At 37.8% G+C, this 20,831-nt stretch overlaps 1 protein-coding gene across 3 annotated transcripts in view; it reads right to left on the bottom strand.

The window, feature by feature from the left end:
• Positions 1-20,831, bottom strand: part of kcmf1 (potassium channel modulatory factor 1) — a 34,783-nt gene that overhangs the window by 2,203 nt on the left and 11,749 nt on the right. For all 3 annotated transcript variants that reach the window (XR_008961830.1, XR_008961829.1, XM_057322305.1), the window contains exons 2-4: positions 1,053-1,220; positions 826-965; positions 439-540 (exon numbers count right to left, since the gene is read on the bottom strand). Coding sequence is in view for 1 of the 3 variants with exons in the window: in XM_057322305.1 (XP_057178288.1) it covers positions 439-540; positions 826-965; positions 1,053-1,220 (410 nt within the window). In the remaining 2 variants the exon portion in view is untranslated. The remainder of the gene's footprint in view (positions 1-438; positions 541-825; positions 966-1,052; positions 1,221-20,831) is intronic.

Here is a 20,831-nt window from a genome sequence, read left to right as displayed (position 1 = left end):
CTTGTTGTTTTCATTTATTGTATTTTGATATTTTCGAATGTCTTAATATCAATATGCATGTATTATGTACATCAATTAAGCTCATAATTTGCATGTGATGTTTGATGGAAAACAGTACGGTTTTTAGACAGAACGTGGCTGAAATTATTCCCAAATTTCTCCTTGCATTCCAGAGAAGAAAGTCATACGGGCTTGGAACAGGCACAAAACCTGAAGAAATTAACTTTTACTGAGCATAGACTACTCAACTTGAAACACGGCTTACCTTTAAAGTTACCTTTAAAATGACTTGCGCACAAACAGGCAAATTTATGTAAACTATTCTTAAGCAATGTACCAAACTAAAAGTTTAGCAGGAAGAAAATCTCTAAAAACTCTACCTGCTTGCGTTACATGACAGAAGACATACACAACTTTATCAGTCAGATAAAAGGATATTAAATCTCTAGGTGCTCTGTGTTCAAGTGTGAGATGAGCCGCAAAGTCATCTGTCACATGATTGGGGTCGCCACCGGGCAAAGCTGCACAGATCGGGCAAATCTGCAGCAGAAAAACAGGGAGAATCAGCACGTTACAAATAACAAACTAATTCTTCACATTATACATTATTTATTCAGTTGCATGCTTTGTATCCAAGTTCTCATCTTAACCGTTTTATTTCTGTAACAGGATCTTGGCACAAAACTTAAACTGTTGAAACCTCATCAAATTTTATCTCTTGTTATTTTTTATAATAATAGTATGGCCCTATAATGAATAATATAAAAAGATAACTGACATTTACGCAACACAAAACATTTCAGTGCAGACGCAATGCATACTCACCACCTCTGTAGAGGTCTCTGCGTGCTCTGAGGTGACGTGCTCCTGTAGAGATGTTTCCGTGTAGCCCATTTTACCACAGTAAGGACAAGTAAACGACTGAGGCTGCTCTACTGAGAACGCCTCTCCCCCATAATACAAATCTGCAAGAAAAAAAAAAACATTCACCAAAACATTACCACCACCACGATGAGTATAAACTGATGTCAGCTTGATGTCGCTCTACTTACCAAAGTCTACCCTGGTTAGTATGCACTGCATCGGGTGCTCCGTGGTGTGTCTAGTTGTTGTGGCTCCACTTTCGTAGCAAGACGCGCAAAGGTCGTAGTCGTAGCAAATTAAACACTTGTATCGGCGCCCTCTGAAGTTCCCTTTTAAACACGCATCACAGCTCACACCTGCAACACAACACAGAGGCAATTTAACTCACAGGTGCAGGCGCTCTAAAGACCCGTGTCAGATCTATCATGGGCCGGATTCGCCTGGTTGAGTCCTATCCATTACAATAAAGGGAAAATCAACACTTCACGTGACTGGCAGCAGATACCGAGGCAAGGCAAGTATTCAAAGCAGCTCCGCCTTGTTATGCTTGACAACGTGTATGTTGCCTTGTGCAAAGCAAATGTGTTCATGAAAACAGAGGCTTTAGACGCTCAAGAATTCTTTTGACATTTTGACAATGGATTACAAGAGGATCACATTTACACTGTCAATACAAATCGTTATGACAAGACAAGACATGTTTTAAGCCTCTACTGGCGCTTTTCCACTGCATAGTACGGCACGGTTCAGCTCACTTTTGGGAGGTTTTCCACTGGGTACAGTACCACATGTGCCGTTGTTCGGTAATACGGTACACCATGCTAGTGAAAATGCACGGTAGTGTTATTGCGGGCACGTCAAATCATTGTGAAGAAAAATGTGCCTTATCTTTTCCTTTGAATAACACTCCGGTTTATGCTACGCGTGCGCAGTCGCGCACTCACACGCTCTGAAGTAAACAACCTCACGTGGAGAAGAATGGGGAAGGCGGAGTGCTGCATAAATGTATAATCCCACCCACTTTGAAGCGGTACTAAACTGCAGTGGAAAAGCAAACTGAGTAGAAGTGAAGTTACATTATTTTTGATGTAAAGAAATGGGACATTTTTAGGGTTGGGTACCGAAACCCCCGGCGCATATGAGCACGAGGTCTGGCTATGACCCGGCGCAGGATCGCGTCTCTCTGCATCTTCAATGCTGTGAGACCGGTAAAGAGAAGCAGCATGTTCCGCACGCACCCGCAGATGACTCACAAATGACTGTGTAAACCGTTTCCAAACATTTGTCACTTACTGAATGTTTGGGCATATAAATATGAACTAACACTGTCTGTAAATGCACGTGGTTCCTTCCTTAGACTGAACTTTGCGCTGCATGATAAAAAAAATAATAATCAAGTAATATAACCAAATAACCGCATCTAGCAAGCACGGCGCAGACTTTCGTAGCTTGTTATTGTCTGCACTGAAAGCAAGTGTGCGTGTCAGGAGGTGAAAGGGACTTTTTGACTGTTTAAATGGTAAGATGCTTCATTGTATTCCTCCTTTACAAGCGGTAAATAAAGTAACTTTATTGGTAGTTCACTGGTAATGAACATGCTGTATTCCCGTTTGTAAAAAGAATTCATTATTATCGAGTAGTTTTGAGTACGGGTCGACCGAAATGGGTTTTTCAGAGTCGATGTCGATTATTACAGATTATCCTGCCATCAATTCAGCTTCATATTTGACTTGATATATGACTGAATGATCCACAAACAAAGACGATGTAAGAAAAAAAGAGCACATGGGGTGTTGTGGATATATTTGTGTGTAAAGCAATTTAATGATTGAAATGCAAAAGACACAAATACAAATTTGTTGATAAATAAATAAATGCATCCTTTTTTCACACATAATTTACACAATTTTCACATTGGTCATAGCTCTTAGCCAATGCCAGTAATGGCCACGTATTATTCGATTAAACAGTCTGGCTGTCTACAGAGATCTACAGTCTCTGCAGCATCCAAAGAAAGAATGAGACGAGACAAACCAGACACCAGCCTTGGAATTAGGGCTGTGCAAAAATATCGATACATGTAACTACTATCGCAATAATTGTTTTTTTCGATAGTGTATCGATAGTGATACCTCTACTATCAATATATATATTTTTTAAATCATGTCATATACATACGGCCAAAAGTAAGTGGAAGCGAGCATGGCGAAAAATATAAGAACGCTTCGAGCTCTCGGAGCTGATGTGTTGGTGTGCTTTGGTTTTCAAAATAAGTCATGGAGTAATGAGTTATATAAAATAAATGCTGTAAGCTTTGCAAGTCATGTTGTATTTCTAGCTCTACTTTTTACATTTTCTATTGAAAGTATTGCAATATATCGCAAATGTGTATCGTATCGCAGAGGTGGACAGTAACAAAGTAAATTTACCTGAGTACTGTACTTAAGTACACTTTTTGAATATCTGTACGTTATTTGAGTATTATTTTTTCTGAGTACTTGTACTTTAACTTCACTACATTTGAAAGACAAATATCATACTTTTTACTCCACTACATTTATAAAAAGGCCCAAAAGTAGAAAATGGTTTCTATGCAGTGGGGTTTTCCTGTGTGCGCAATTTATCTGGCTTGCGATCTGCCAGGACCTTTCACTGTTGCCCAGTATTTAAGTTTTTCTATGCTCGCGGTTTTCCGGCAAGCTTTGAATGGCCATTTGGCAGATTTTTTTAACGCAAATCTGGCAACTCTGGGATCTTCCCCGCTAAACTAATGTAAACGTAGGCGCTGCTACACCGTTGATAGCGCTCTAAAAAGGCAAATAGAACAATCATAGACGAAAAAGGCGTGTAATCATCTGTGGGTTACGATCAGTCAAAGATCGTAGAAACATTATCATGAAAATGATCGACACAATGGCTAAACGGTAAATAAGCATCACATACACCTTGAGCTACGCGTGCGTGTTAACTTCTGATCTGCTGCTGTATCATTTAAAGCGATTTGGAAAATGAATGATGTTTTTACTGAAGTTACAATAGCTGAAGTATTCCTGTTGAAATGAAAACAATAGAACCCTGCCCAAAATACAACAGAAAATGTAATGGATTTAATGGTTATAATGGGAATTGTACTATGGATACATGTTGTCTACTTGAATGTGATGGATTCTATTGGTGGGATGGTAAATCCTATTGGAATAAAACCCCAAACACACTACAAAGAGGAATTTAATAAAAAAATCTCATTCGAATTCTTTAGTACAACCACAGCAACTAAAAATACCATAGTTTCATTATACTAGCTATAGTTTATGTTTGTAGTTAAATTATGGTAATACAAATGGTAATAAATCCAACAAACACATGGCTTCTACACTTTACTATTTACAAGAACCTTACTACTTACTGGTAAATTGCTGCTAAAACTGGTAAAGGGAATATACAAAATAAAAGAACACTGCTCATAAATACATACAGGACTAGGGGGCTAATGAGGATAATTAGGCTAAATGATCATACAGGATTATATCTAAACTAAACTAAACATATGTGCTAAACATATGAAGCTCTTAAAGGAGTTGCTCACTGCAAAATGTGCCCTCATTGACTTTCCATAGTAGGAATAAAAATGACTATGGAAAGTCAATGGGGGCAAATTTTGAAGTGAACTACAGTACTCCTTTAATACAACTGATACTGTGAGCTACTCAGTGTATTCAGTAGGTTGCTTCAGGGGCATAAGGTATACGACAATAAAACAATGCACAACTGACATAAAGGACATTTACTTTTAATACTTGAGTACTTTTAAAGGCACGTACTTCTGTACTTTTACTTAAGAATCTGTCTTTACAACTTTTACTTGTAGTGGAGTAATATTTGATCAGTAGTATCTGTACTTTCACTCAAGTAAGGAAGTTGTGTACTTCGTCCACCTCTTTCGTATCGGAATACATGGCAATATATTGTATCGTGACCCATCTATCATGATATGTATCGTATCGGGAGGCACTTGCCCATACACAGCCCTACTTGGAATAATGAAATGTTGGCTTGTTAAATGAAATCAAATTATTTCATTTAGAAACAATATAATCTGAAGGCCGTCCGTCATTTTGACGGATTTCAATAAGGGCAATTTGTAACTCCCTGTTTTGTCATTTCCCTTCATTAGAGCGTAGTCGTAGGCTACTACCCCTGCTCACGAAGGATGTGTGTTTCCCATTCATTAGCTTACTTACAGTGCCTGGTCCATTTTGGAAAACATGCGCGCGGTCAGCGGAGACTCGTGGTTAGGGCTGCACGATAATTTATCGCGATACCACTAAATCCTATTGTAATCGAGCTGGCTGCGATATGCAATGTGTCGATATTTTTTTGAATGCGTAGCTTGTCCGTGAAGCACGCCTCTGGGATCATTAGGAAATGCTGCTCGATCTAAAAGCAGTGCGAGTTTGAGTCGCTTATAATGTGCATTTGAAAAAGCAACACCCGTCAAACATGATCATTATAAATATTATTATCATAAAAATACCTGATGAGGCTTGAGTACAGTGATAAAAAGATGTCCATAGGCATTTCCTAGATTCTAGAACGTGTTATGGTCTTCTTCTGCCGTGCGTATTTGGAGTTTCCGCACAAGAGCGCTCTCTGGCTTTCGGATGCAGCAGCTTTTTCCCGTACTTCACTCAAAAGCTGTGCATAAATCACGTTTCATTTCATTTGTTACTTACTAGACAGTGTTTCCCACAGAATTTTGTGAGACTATGGGGGCTAAACATATTTTCCTCTAGGGGGGTCTGGGGGCATGCTCCCCCTTAAGAAAATGTAGCATATTTTAAAGGTAAATGCTGCAATCTGGTGCATTTTAAGAGCAAAATTAAGTGACTCAATCTATAAGAATACAATAGCTATAGTAGTAATTTAATCATTGGCATCATAGATATAAATTGGGATAACACATAAATAATGTATAGGTAAAATGAGAGTTCATAAACAAAAAAAGTAAAAAACATGTAGAGCATGAACCCTCAAAAAATGAAGCAAAAAAGTGTTTAACAGTTTAACTAATTTATATATTACCATATATTAAAATGCAGGCCGGGCATCAGGCCTTTTTCACAGTGCCATTTATCCACACCCCTGCATGGCAGTAGGCCTATCACTTTACTATCCGGACCAGAGCATTCATACATTATTATTAGTGATGCACGATATTGGATTTTTGCCGATATCCGATATGCCGATAATTTCCACCTCAATTAAGTCGATGCCGATACCGATATATGCTGTCTATCCACCGGGCGTTTTTATGCAGCTAAAAGCGCTGGACAGCGTATTTTCAACCAAGGTGCTTTGGTCGCAAATATACAGTGGCTTGCAAAAGTATTCATTCCCCTTCATTTTATTCACATTTTGTTATGCTGCTGCCTTATCTTAAACTACCCTCAACATTTTTTTTACATTAATCTACACGCCATGCACAATAATGACAAAACAAAAAAAAGATTTTTGACAGCTTTGCAAATTTATTAAAAATAAAAAACAAAAATAAGTACATTGCATAAGTATTCATACCCTCAACTCAGAAAATGGTTATAGCTCCTTTACAGACTCAAACCTTTTTGGGTATGATGTGAAAAGCTTTACACATCTGCATTTGGCAATTTTCTGTCATTCTTCTCCTCAGATCCTTTCAAACTCTGTCAGGTTGGATGGAGATCATCAGTAGACAGACATTTTCAGGTTTCTACAGAGATGTTCAGTTGGGTTCAAGCACTAACTGGGCCACTCAAGGACATAGACAGAGTTGTCCATAAGCCACTCTTGCATTGTTTTAGTTGTGTGTTTAGGATCATTGTCATGTTGGAGAATGAACCTTCTGCCCTGTCCGAGGTTCTGAATGTTCTGGGCTAGGTTTTCATGATCATTATCTCCGTATTTTGTGTACAGTCCCTGAAGCTGAAAAACACCCCCACATCATGATGCTGTTTCCACTACACTTTACTGTTAAGACGGTATTGTACAGGTGTTGAGCAGTGCTTGTTTTTCTCCAGACATGATGCATGAATCTGAGATTCATCAGACCAGAATATCTTGTTTCTGACAGTTTGAAAGATTCGTTGAAGTATGTTTTTGCATATTTCAAGTTTCCATGTGTCTTCACTGAGCAAAGGCTTGAGTCTGGCCACTAAGCCATAAAGCCCAGATTGGTGGCGTGTTGCAGTGATGTTTGTCCTTCTGTAAGTTTCTCCCATCTCCACATATGATCATGGCGCTCAACCAGAGTAATCATCAGCTTCTTGGTCACCGCTCTAACCAAGACCCTTCTCCATCGATGGCTCAGTTTGGACAGGAGGTCAGCTCAAGTAAGAGGTCTGGAAGCTTTCCTGTAGCTCAGTGGTAAGAGCATTGTGTTAACAACGCAAGGTTGTGGGTTCGATCCCAGGGGATTGCACATGCCTATGTATAAATGTATAGGATAATGCAATGTAAGTCGCTTTGGATAAAAGCGTCTGCTAAATGTAATAAATGTAAATGGTTCCAAACCTCTTTCATTGAGGATAAATGGAGGCTACATGCTTCTGTGAACCTTCAATACAGCAGATATTTTTCAGAAGTCTTCCCCAGATCTGTGCCTTGATACAATCCTGTCTCAGAGCTCTACTGGTAGTTCTTTTGAGCTCATGTCTTGGTTTTTACTTTGATATGCATTTTCAGCTGTTGCACCCTTTATAGAGAGGTATGTGCCGCTCCAAATCATACTTATTCAATTGAATTTGCACAGGTTAACTCCACTCGAAGTGTATAAACATCAACAAGCAAAACTAATGCTTTGAGCTAAATTTCAAATGTCCCAGAAAAGGGTATGAATACTTATGCAATGTACTTATTTTTGTTTTTTATTTTTAATAAATTTGCAAAGCTGTCAAAAATCATTTTTTTTTTTGTCATTATTGTGCATGGAGTGTAGATTAATGTAAAAAATAATCATGTAAAGTAGTTTAAGATAAGGCTGAAAACTTTTGCAAGCCACTGTAAGCTGCATGGGAAAAAAATAAGCACCAGCACTGAGCCTGTGGAAAAAAACAAGGGGGCATAGCCCTGTCACTTCAGTGACTGTGCCTTTTCACAGGGCTTGACATTAAGCATTGTCATGTGGTTGTCCTTCGGACAAGTAAACTTGTCATTCACTTGTCTGAGTACAAAAATTACTTGTCCAACAATAAAAAAAAAAGATATTTCATTTGAATTCTCAATATAATTGTTTCGGATCTATATTGGTAAAGTTTGCTTCTAAGCATTTTAACTAGTGTCCGCTTTGGACACCTGAATTTGGTTATAGGCCTACTCTCCGTGACTGCTATAAAACAAAGGCAAGCAGTAATTATTATTAGTCTTAAGGCTGTAGGTTAACTTTTTTTGCACATAGCACTGGTGCTAGAAAGGTTTACAGTTTGGTAGCACAGGCCAAACTGTAGGAGTATAAATCGTCTGTTGTCATCATTAAAAAAAAATATGCAAGTGCAGTTCATCATGAATAGACAGGTAACTGACAAAAGACATTAATGTTACATACAGATGAATAAATGAGGGCTGTATCATTTTTAGATTACCTAAATTTGTTTGAATATTTCTCAGTTGTGTATTTTTCCTTTTTAACTATACAACAGTGGTATATTTGTCCACATAAATTACTGTAGTATACTATAGTAAACTGCAGTAAAATTCTTAGATACTATAGTGTTTTTGAACTTTACTATAGTATACAGTGTTTATCAAATCACTACAAGGGCACTACAATTTTCAAAAGCAAATACTATAGTACACCACAGTATTTTTTGTCTGAGTGTTCAATTTAACGGTACTTTTATTTTGACGGTTCTTCGTCAACTTCGAGCAACTCTGCCTGGAAATGAAGTTCATGTGTTCACATCCTCATACAGTTCAGACGCAGATAAAATACTCGACCATCACTCGTGTTGTATGTTAAACTGTGCACGTAATTCACTCAGACACGCAGAACAGCCAGATGACATTTAAATAACAGGATAATTACGCTCGCTCGCTACTGTTTCAGCTTTCGCGGTTGAAACGCAGACACGTGAACTGGCCAGGATTTATGACGTCGCCAAGCCATACTGAATACAACATCGTTTGAGGGAAGTAAAATCTAATGTTTCAGTATTCACTGCAGTTATCCACCAGTACAAACATGATTTTATCTGACCTGATGGTAGAGCGGAGAATGGGAAGTGGGGACCTGACAAGAGCTGAGATGATAGAGCTGGATAAAGAAGGACGCGGTCTCTTGACATGTCTTCACCACAAAACTTCAAATGCTATTAGATTATTAATGATAATCTTAAACTATAATTTATTTTATTATTAAGTTTATTTATTTTATTTAGCCTTGTTGTGCAAGTTCTCTGGAGCTTGTGCAGAGGCAGCAGCTTTTGCCAGAGGGGAACTGGAATCCCCTGGTTGGGCCTGGGTTCTCCTGAGGTTTTTTTTCTCGATTAGAGTTTTGGGTTCCTCGCCACCGTTTGCATACTGTTTTTGCACTATCTGCCTGACCGGGGGGGCTGCTTTAGAATTTTAAAGTTTTACTTAATTAATATTGCATATAGGAATTTATTATCTGTTATATTTGACCTGTGCTTCTCTCTCCTTTATCCTAAATGTGTGCTCTCACTGAGCGTGTGTGTGTGTGCGTACTTGTCTGTGTACGTACGTGTGTGTGTGTGTTGTGTGTGTGTGTGTGTGTGTGCGTGCGTGCGCATCTGTGTGTGTGTGTGTCTCTGTGTCTGTGTGTGTTGGTGCGTGTTGTGTGTGTGGAGTGTTTTGTGTGTGGGTGTGTCTGTCTTCTGTGTTTTCAACCTTTTCTTGTTTTTGCGGGTACAACTTTGACTGTTTTGCTTGTAGTCAATGTGTCTCATGTACAGCTGCTTTGTAACAATGAAAATTGTAAAAGCGCTATATAAATAAAGTTGAGTTGAGTTATCAGTGTACGACAGAGCAAACAGATAGCATTACCTCATGGCGTTAACATCATTATGTTCAGCTTCATCAGCTTCAGCATCATATTTTTCCAGCTAAAATAGCAGTCTGCATATAGGGACATTTGACATGCACCATTTCTGTTGTTTAAAATGAGCAGCGCGTCTACACAACGGAGCTGTAGGCGCAGGAGAAAGCGTCTGTCATTAATTGCTCTCGTGTTAGGTCTGCGCAACGCGAGCATAAAGTTGAAAACATAATAAATCACAAATTTAACATTACTCTGTTGTGCTGAGAGAGTGTGCGCTTTTCTTACAGGTTAACTCTAAACAGTCGCCGCATCAAAATAATGTATGAATGATCTGGTCCGGATAGTAAAGTGATAGGCCTACTGCCATGCGGGGGAGTGGGACAATGGCACTGTGAAAAAGGCCTGATGCCCGGCCTGCGTTTTAATATATGGTAATATATAAATTAGTTCAACTGTTAAACATTTTTTTGCTTCATTTTTTGATGGCTCATGCTCTACATGTTTTTGACTTTTTTTGTTTGTTAACTCCCATTTTACCATGTGTTATCCCCATAACCCCATATCCCCCCACGTCATGGACCAAATAAAAGTGCATACCAGTCAGTACAGAGTAGGGGTGTGCGATATTGGGGGGGGGAATTATATCGGGATATTTTCTGGGATTTCCTGATAATGATAAGCAGGTGACATTTTGCATCCTATCGTCTTATATTGTACTAGCTCCATCTTACATGTTATCAGGATATTCATTGTTGATATTATTAATAGAGAATCCTGTCATCATTCACTCATTCTCATGTCAACCTTTGTGACTGTTACTTGTGCAGAACTTAAAAGAAGATATTTTGAAGAATGATGTTAACCAAACAACACTGAACCCCACTGACTTCCATTGTATGGACACAACCATTGATACCTTTCTCAAAATATCTTCTTTTGTGTTTCTCACAAGAGTCATATACAGATTTTCAACAACACAAGAGTAAATGAACGATGTTAGAATAAATTATATTTGAATAAACAGAAATTATGATATTTTGAGTAAACTATGCCTTAAAGGTGAACTGTGCAGCATACAAGCAAGAAGCACACTGGAATAGAAAAGTAGAAATCAATTTTAACCTGAGCTTTTGTTGTATAAAAGCTCATCGTATTCAAACGAACATTCTGTAAGTGTCAGAACTGAAGACGTCCTTGTTGCTGAAATGACAACTTCTATTGACACCAGGCCCAGAGAATGCCAGGTCGTGGAATGTACCTATCAATGACAGGTTGAACACCGCTTCCACAGAAGAATATCAACGACTACTTCTCTAGCCCCGCCCACTGGTTCGCGAATGACTTAAGCCATGTACACATAGTACACACTCCCACATTTGTGATGATTGACAAACTGGTAACCATAGCGACATATTTTTTGGCTAATGATTTGTTTTGTCCGTCAGTTTAAACTAAACCACTGATACACGCTGTGTTGTGTTTATGCTCGGAAGGCTGCATCACACAGCGCTTTTTTGCAGTGTTGCCATGTTTGTTATTAAGCGCTTTTATGATTGTTGTTTGCTCTTAGATCAAAAAGCCTCGGCACTTAGGTCTTAATAAATGGTCGGCTGCAGATTTTGAGATTTTTTGGTCTTACAAAATATATAAACAGTTTGCATTTTAATTGTATTTTTGTCTTGTCTTTCATTGCTTATTTTTTCTATGAATATCTGGCAACCCTGTCACTTTAGCGAAGGGCTCTCGAGAGCAGCTAGCCCTGTGTCATATGTGCAAAAGTGAGGACATCTTTCACTGTTATTTTTATTTAGAGCGACCAAGCAACAAACATGCAACATATTGGGCAGCACCTGGTTGTGGAAGAACACAGTCGCTTCCTTCGGATTCTGATATTAGGAATGTGTGGTTGAAGTTTATTTTTAAAAATGTTCCAGCTCACGTGGGTATACATCACTTCATTTCACCGCGGATATTCCTTTGTAAACAAGGCACATGTCAATGCTGGATTTGCAGAGAGACTGAGATTAAAAAGTAATGCTGAGCCGTCAATATTGAATCCGACTGGAATCTTATGCAAGTAAAAATATCTGTACGATGCATCCCTATTGCTTTGTTAGAGATCGCTTTACAGTATATGTCCTGATTATGTGTAACCTACGTGTGTAACCAAGTTTATAGAAGGCTCCAACTAAGCACGTAGCTTGTCAAACAGACAAACAGAAATGTACATCACAGGGCACACTGCTGTCTTTTGGAACTGCTATCCAATCATAGCAGTGGGCATTTAATTCCAAGTCTTCAATGCGGCCGCTCATAAAAACCGAGTGTTTCTTGTGCCGGCCACAAAATCAAGGTAGGAAATAGCCTATTACTTATTGATTTTGATGTTTTTTAATGTAAAAACCATGTAAATGTCATAAGTAGACCTCAGGCAACGGTATAAAATAATAAAAAAGGCCAGTTCATGACACCTTTAAGCCTTATTGTTCCCACATCAGAGCTTTGCATTGCGGCTTTGAAATCTGGGCCCGGATTCACAAAACATTTTATCTTAACGCTACAGAGCTCTCCTAAACAGCAGCAAAAGTATTTATTTAAAGAGTTTTCTTTTAAAACCTGTTCACAACGCCGCTGAAAGCAACTTTTACTGAGAAACAGAAAGAAATCGTAAGCTATGAAAAAGGGCAGGGTTGACCTGGTTGCTATGGATGATGTCAGCAAGCTTACTGACTATGACCACAGTGATTGGCTGATAGAGGATGGGTCTCTGTCAGTCATTTAATCATATAAATATAGAATGAGGTCTCATGCTGACATATTTAAATTAAGATGTTAAAATAAAAATGTACTCATATTCAAATCAAATATTTTAATATATAATTATTGCCGTATTCAAATTAATATTATAAAATATACACTAAGTTACTAATTCAACAAGTATACAGTTCATTTACAAAAACAGATAACTTTTTTTTTTCAAAATTCAAGTTTTTATTGTGCATTCCAATTAATATCAATCAATTAAAATCAATCATTTGTTTTTAATTAAGTAACAATAACTTTAAAAATAAAATACAGCAAACAAATACAATAAACACATGATAACACAATAAACAACATGATTCATGAGTTCTCTTGCAAATAAACTATATGTTCATATAAAGTATATAAAGTATATGTTCAGCTAATTGTAAGCATTTTACCTGTCTAATAAACAGTTATCAGATATTAGTAGTCTTTATGGTTAAGCTCATTGTCCTGAAATCTTTCTAAAATGTTTACGTTTCAAGGTAGACTGCCGGTGTTACAGCCATTTTAGGATTGTTGAGTTGGTCTTATGCCACTATTCCAATGCATGGTACCGTCAGGTTTAGTACGACTCGGCTCAGTACAGCTCATTTCACTTTGGCTCACTTTGCTTTTCCACAGCAGTTTAGTACTACTTCAAAGTGGTTGGGCATTATATACTTATCGTCATGGTTGCTCCGCCTCTACTGCTGTAGCATCATTGTGAACGCGACAAACACACGCACAACACAGGAGTAAGGGAGGAAATCGGTGGCAGATGGGAGCAAAACAAAATACTGCTAAAAATACAAGAGAGTTTTGGAAATCTTACAGCAACGAGCAGACAACGATCATTTGGTTGGTTTGTACCAACACGAGGGTAAACTAATCTTGCATTTAGCATTGCGATAAGGGTCTTAATCTCTATATTACAGTCACAAAGCATATAACAAAATGCCAATATTACGTATTAAAATGCGTATTCTTGTGTTGCAAATCCAATGACGCTGGTAATGATTCTCTCTGCCCAATCAGTGATCTGTGTGTAAACACGTCACATTTTGGTATCGGTACAGTACGCTTGGAACCTCAAACGAGGTGGTACTAAAAACAGTATCAGGTACTAGGTACTAGGGGTGTAACAGTTCACAGTAAAAAATTGAACTTCACGGTTCTTCACCAACGGTTCGGTGTTGGACCGCGTCGCATCTTAAATCTGACGACGCATTTATAATATGGCTTGTTAGAAATTATAACGCGTAAAACAGACTGACAAAGTTCAGCTAATGTATGTTTGTCGATGGATACACATTTAATACCTACAACAAATCAAATAACGTAGACAAATTTCAATAGGATTGACGTATGCTGTAATATGACCAGTCATTTATGCTTTCATCACCCGGGTGTTGTGAGCGCTCGCGCGAGTGCAGGTGAGACCTGAACAGCACATGTTGCTGTTTAAACTAAACTCATTCAAGCCTTGCCAATTTAAACATTTAAGTGCCAGATGATGCACAAGAAAACTCGCTTGCGAGCTGTGAGAAGATCCGAAGCGCGCATAAATAAAGTCTCAGACATGGCGCAAATATCTAGTTGTCTTCGAAGCGCTTAAACGGACAAATTCACACACGAAGTAGGTCAACATGCCCCTCTTGTCGAGTATCTTAACAAACATAGTAGGTTATGTCATAAGTGAACAGACGAAACAGACGAAAAACAACATGTGTAAAGTATCAGTGTACTGGATCTGTTGCATTCCTCTTAAAGCGACAGCAGCATATTCCTGATGTCTGTTAAAAGTCAAGGAAATCACTCACTGCTTGTGACTCAATAGCTTCTGTAACTTCAATTATGATTCATCTTTATTTGATTTGTACATATGCAATGTTATGTTTTATTTGATTACTTTGTATATATACCTTTTAAGGTAGAAATGGATTAGTTTCTTATTTAATTTTCTGCTTTCCTCTGTTGTTTTATTGGTGCTGTTACTTCTAGCTTGATTATTTGTTCTTATTCTTATTTGTCAGTAGTCCCTTTTCCCTGAACATAGCACAAACCGAACCAAAACCGTGACCCTAAAACCATGACACAAACCGAACCGTGAATAATTTGAACTGTTACACCCCTACTAGGTACTGTACCCAGTGGAAAACCCCCCAAAAGTGAGCTGTACCGCGCCGTACAGTGCAGTACTATGCAGTGGAAAAGCGCCATAAGTGACTTAGGAGTCCTCTTCACTACCCCTAACGTCTTACAGGTTTAGGAGCTAGTTTTAGCGCTAAAACGCTTTGTGAAACACTCTTAGCACAAAAATGTCTTTAACAGGTGCAGCTTTTAGTAAAGAGCAGGGGTGGGCATTTTTCAATACTTTCATATTTGAATATTTGAGCTCATAAAAAACGAATATTCAAATATTTGTTTAAGTTAATAATGACGCAATTTGTTACTTTTTTAATTTAGTCACAATTTTACATCAAGCTTAGAATTAACATTAAATATTCATAATGCATTACAGTTTTTCTCGATTGCTAACACACAATTTATGAAACAACTCACCATTTTCTGACAACCATAAACACATTCTCAGAACAATACACCAACTTGTACAAACCCCACACACAAACAGCCTCAATTTGCAAAGGTTTAACCATGTTCTCATTCAGAAAACACAAACACACAATATAATTAACTGAAGTGTCAAGTTGTAAACTCAAATAGCACACATTTGTCCATCAGTAAACATTCAGTTGCAAAACTGATGACACACCAATCAGAATCTCAGGATAATATCAATAGGAGCACAGGTAAGTGTGCATCCTAGAATCATCTACTGTGCTTTATACTACTTACAGTAAACATTATAGACAGTATAATCACAGTACACACTTTACATGTATATGAGAGAAATTTCACTATTCTGTATCCAGTAAACTGTAGCATGTGTACACCCTCAAATTTGTGATTATCAAGTTTACAAATGTGCATTTGTAGCCTTTTTTACCTGTTCCGTATTTTTGCAGAAAATAGTACACTTTTACGAAATTGGGCCAAAGGTGCAGAGGATGCCATATTTTTTACATCGCCTCCTATTGACAAATCGCCTCACTGTTTTGTTTCCTTTATCTTCTCTGTAAGTCGCTTTGGATAAAAGCATCTGCTAAATGCCTGAATGTAAATGTTATTTGTGCAGATGTGTACTGAATTGTGTTGCATGACCAGTAGGGCTGTCACGATTATGAAATTTGATTGACGATTAATTGTCTAATAAATCATTGCGATTGTGGCGATTAATTGTCTGTTTTAGGGCTTTGGCGATTATGACGATTAATTGTCTGTTTTTGAGCTTTGACATTTAATTCTCATTCATTTTTGATTCAGCGATTGAAATGACCATATTGTTCTGAATACAAGACTGTTTTTTTCTTAGAAATACATTGGAAAAAATTGGGTCATCATATATTTAAGGTTTGGGCTTTTACCTGTCAATAATACAACCACCAAATACTTGTAAATGAAGTAAATTGATCAGGTGTGAATTGAAGCCACCATTAAAATACTATCAGTCATAGAAAAGCTTCTAGTCTGTTTTTTTCTCACTTGCAAGACTACAATAAAAGTTTACTTCTGTGTTAATGAAATTTTGGTAGACTGGTTTTCACACTGAGATTTGCTTAAATAATATTAAATTGTACTGCAGGTAATTTGTATATGTTTTAGTTTTTTTTTTAGGTGATTGTGTTGTGGTGGTACATTTTACAAGTATTAAGTAACAATATATACACTAAAATATGCAATATACAGATGCACTACAGCTCCCCCTAGTGTCTTCTATAGAGATGTGCGATAATTGCGATGATCCGATGAGGTCAAACAATCGCGATGAGACGATTATTTAATAATCGTGACAGCCCTAATGACCAGTTTAAATTGTTCTTTGGTTTTTGAACTTTTCTTGTCTTGTAAGATCATCTTCATCTACTTTCCAATAGTGTAATGTTTTATTTTTATTTTTTCCTAAAGCTCATTCTTGTACTTTGCTCTATGTGCACTCTTTTATGTTGTATATTCTAATAAACACTAAGCTGTCAAATTATTCTTAAGTCCCACAAAGAGATTTTAATAACAGTGTTTTGAATTTATCTCACCAGTGTTTAAGACTATGTTGCAGTGTGGGTGTTTTTGAGGGCTTGTGTGTCATATCTGGGGGAAAAGTTTGGTTTTTCAGCAAGTTTGAATGGTTTAGAGAAGAGAGCTTCATTTTGACCTGAAAATAGGATGTTTGGGGAATTGGGTGAGATGTTATGGATTTGTGTTCACTGTTTTGAGAATACGAGGCATAATTTCAAGAAATGTGTTTAAGCAATCGAGAAAAACTGTAATATTATATCCTGTATATAGGTTTGTGCCACGACATCTCGTTATACCCCTAATTTCTAATAAGAACTAGAACAATCAGCATGTCACAAGGTTGTGAATCATCACTGGTGTCACAACCCAATTAAATGATGATGTCTATGATTCGATTCGATATCACAACGCATTGCATCCTCAATTTACAATATAACTGCACAAGTCTGTCCATCTTCCTTCCTCACACTTTCACTGTTGTGGCTCTTTCCCATCTTTACTGTTGAAGCACCGCATTTAAAGGATGCTCCAGATGCATTCTTTGATAACAGGGCTCTAGACTAACATTTGATAGAGGTGGCACTGGTGCTACCAAGTTGGTGGCACCAGCCCAACTTCATTCAAATGTGTTTAATACATTAATAAATCAATTAGAAATTAATACAAATCATTGTATATGCAGGGCTCCAGACAAAAAAGTCAGTTAAGGAGCCATTGGCTCCTATAGGGGAAAAAGGCATGCGCCAAATCATTTTTTTAAGAGCCACATAACATGAACTTAAATCTTTAAATCACATACTTTTAGTTATCCTGTTGTAATCCTGTGTAAATCTTCCCTCTCATAGGTTTTCAAGTTGTTTCCCTCACAAGCAGGGTCATACGGAATCTGCAGACTTTCTTGTTAATTCCACCCTAAAATTTTTAAATGTGTTCAAATAGTCTTAAAATGCTGCCTGTCTAAGCATTTAAATGCAGATGACGGCAGATTTGGTTCTGCTTATTAAAAGAGGCAGAGAAGGGTTGTTATTGATTGATGATAAGACTCTGAATACATCAGACCAAATTACTCTGAATTCATTTGAACCAACAGAAAAGGTGCATGCCAAGACCATATTTATACGTATATTATACTGTAACAAAAAGTATATATTTGATTGTTTATAGAGTTTAAAGCAAAACGAAAGGGCTTGTTACGTTATTATGTTGATTTTTGTTTGTAATAATGACACTTTTCTGCATGTTCACAACACAACGTAAAGATAACTTCAAATAAAACTTAACAAGAGAATTCGCCTGTCGTTCGTTCTTGTTTTGAACGGATTATAACAGATACGTTCCCTGAACTTCTCCGTGGTTCGTTTCATTTTAAACATCTCAAATATCACATAGTTCCTCCTCAGGCTCATTAAAAACCGTCACAGCAAACAGAGCATACTAGTAACACGCTCATGTTATGTGTGTCTACTTGTCAATAGCAAGCGTTAAAATCCACAGAGTTTTCTGCGGGCGCTTATTCCGGTGCTGCCTCATCGAGCATTATTTGGTACGCCGAGTGTGAAAAAAATGGAGAGCAAAGCACTTTATTAAGAGCGCAAATTAATATTTTTAGTCGCAAATGCGACCGTTTAAGCCCTGATATGATTTAATTATTTTTAATGTACAAACCCGATTCCAAAAAAGTTGGGACACTGTACAAATTGTGAATAAAAACAGAATGCAATGATGTGGAAGTCTCAAATTTCAATATTTTATTCAGAATACAACATAGATGACATATCAAATGTTTAAACTGAGAATGTATCATTTTAAGGGAAAAATAAGTTGATTTTAAATTTCATGGCATCAACACATCTCAAAAAAGTTGGGACAAGGCCATGTTTACCACTGTGTGGCATCCCCTCTTCTTTTTATAACAGTCTGCAAACGTCTGGGGACTGAGGAGACAAGTTGCTCAAGTTTAGGAATAGGAATGTTGTCCCATTCTTGTCTAATACAGGCTTCTAGTTGCTCGACTGTCTTAGGTCTTCTTTGTCGCATCTTCCTCTTTATGATGCGCCAAATGTTTTCTATGGGTGAAAGATCTGGACTGCAGGCTGGCCATTTCAGTACCCGGATCCTTCTTCTACGCAGCCATGATGTTGTAATTGATGCAGTATGTGGTCTGGCATTGTCATGTTGGAAAATGCAAGGTCTTCCCTGAAAGAGACGACGTCTGGATGGGAGCATATGTTGTTCTAGAACTTGGATATACCTTTCAGCATTGATGGTGCCTTTCCAGATGTGTAAGCTGCCCATGCCACACGCACTCATGCAACCCCATACCATCAGAGATGCAGGCTTCTGAACTGAGCGCTGATAACAACTTGGGTTGTCCTTGTCCTCTTTAGTCCGGATGACATGGCGTCCCAGTTTTCCAAAAAGAACTTCAAATTTTGATTCGTCTGACCACAGAACAGTTTTCCACTTTGCCACAGTCCATTTTAAATGAGCCTTGGCCCAGAGAAAACGCCTGCGCTTCTGGATCATGTTTAGATATGGCTTCTTTTTTGACCTATAGAGTTTTAGCCGGCAACGGCGAATGGCACGGTGGATTGTGTTCACCGACAATGTTTTCTGGAAGTATTCCTGAGCCCATGTTGTGATTTCCATTACAGTAGCATTCCTGTATGTGATGCAGTGCCGTCTAAGGGCCCGAAGATCACGGGCATCCAGTATGGTTTTCCGGCCTTGACCCTTACGCACAGAGATTGTTCCAGATTCTCTGAATCTTTGGATGATATTATGCACTGTAGATGATGATAACTTCAAACTCTTTGCAATTTTTCTCTGAGAAACTCCTTTCTGATATTGCTCCACTATTTTTCGCCGCAGCATTGGGGGAATTGGTGATCCTCTGCCCATCTTGACTTCTGAGAGACACTGCCACTCTGAGAGGCTCTTTTTATACCCAATCATGTTGCCAATTGACCTAATAAGTTGCAAATTGGTCCTCCAGCTGTTCCTTATATGTACATTTAACTTTTCCGGCCTCTTATTGCTACCTGTCCCAACTTTTTTGGAATGTGTAGCTCTCATGAAATCCAAAATGAGCCAATATTTGGCATGACATTTCAAAATGTCTCACTTTCAACATTTGATGTTATCTATATTCTATTGTGAATAAAATATAAGTTTATGAGATTCGTAAATTATTGCATTCCTTTTTTATTCACAATTTGTACAGTGTCCCAACTTTTTTGGAATCGGGTTTGTACAAACTCTCTTTCAACACTTTACCATATTTAAAGCACATCTTTCTTAAAGCTACTTTCTTCCTTTATTTGTTGTGAACAACTCAAAAGAGAACACAATTCCTTCTGGGCCCGTCCTTTGTTATTTGATGAACATTATAAACAGAGATCTTTATTATGCTGCTGCCCCTTTAAGAGCTAGCGCACTATACTGTAACACACATGCGTTTTGTTTCCCAACTGTTTGTTCACAAAACGAACTACCTTTACAAGGATTCTTGGTAATATGGGAATTTTTACGTAATTTTGTGTTTATATATCCGTTTCAGAGTAAGAAGAGAACTAGTATTTTGTGCTCTAAATCCCTGGGCGCGCGCATATCTCAAACAACCCGTGAGACCTGAAGGCTTTTAGCGATTATACTTCATGAAAGCTCCATTGATACATGTTTGGCTTTTATCAATAGGATTTAACGTAATGTATAAGGTTAACATTTTGTAAGCTTTGCTGTATTGTTAGGGAGCTTTATACAATATTATAGTGCTTAAAGTTTAAACACGTTTACTGCATTAGCTTTAACACTGCATACAATACACGCAACACATGTCGTTATCTTTGCTGTTTTGTACCTTAGCCGGTGAGATTCTTGTATTCTGCAGGCGGCAAAACATTTATTTCAGTTGCAGGATTGAGCACTTAACTCGTTTGCTTTGTCGGTCCATCCGCTTCATCATAGCATTAACTGCGCCTCTTTACACCCGCGCATTATGTCTTTGGGGGCAGGG

The sequence above is a fragment of the Triplophysa rosa genome, linkage group LG2 (genome assembly GCF_024868665.1).
Source record: "Triplophysa rosa linkage group LG2, Trosa_1v2, whole genome shotgun sequence".
Classification (NCBI taxonomy): domain Eukaryota; kingdom Metazoa; phylum Chordata; class Actinopteri; order Cypriniformes; family Nemacheilidae; genus Triplophysa; species Triplophysa rosa.
The sequence above is the reverse complement of the archived record's forward strand: the minus strand, read 5'-3'. Positions and strand labels throughout refer to the sequence as shown.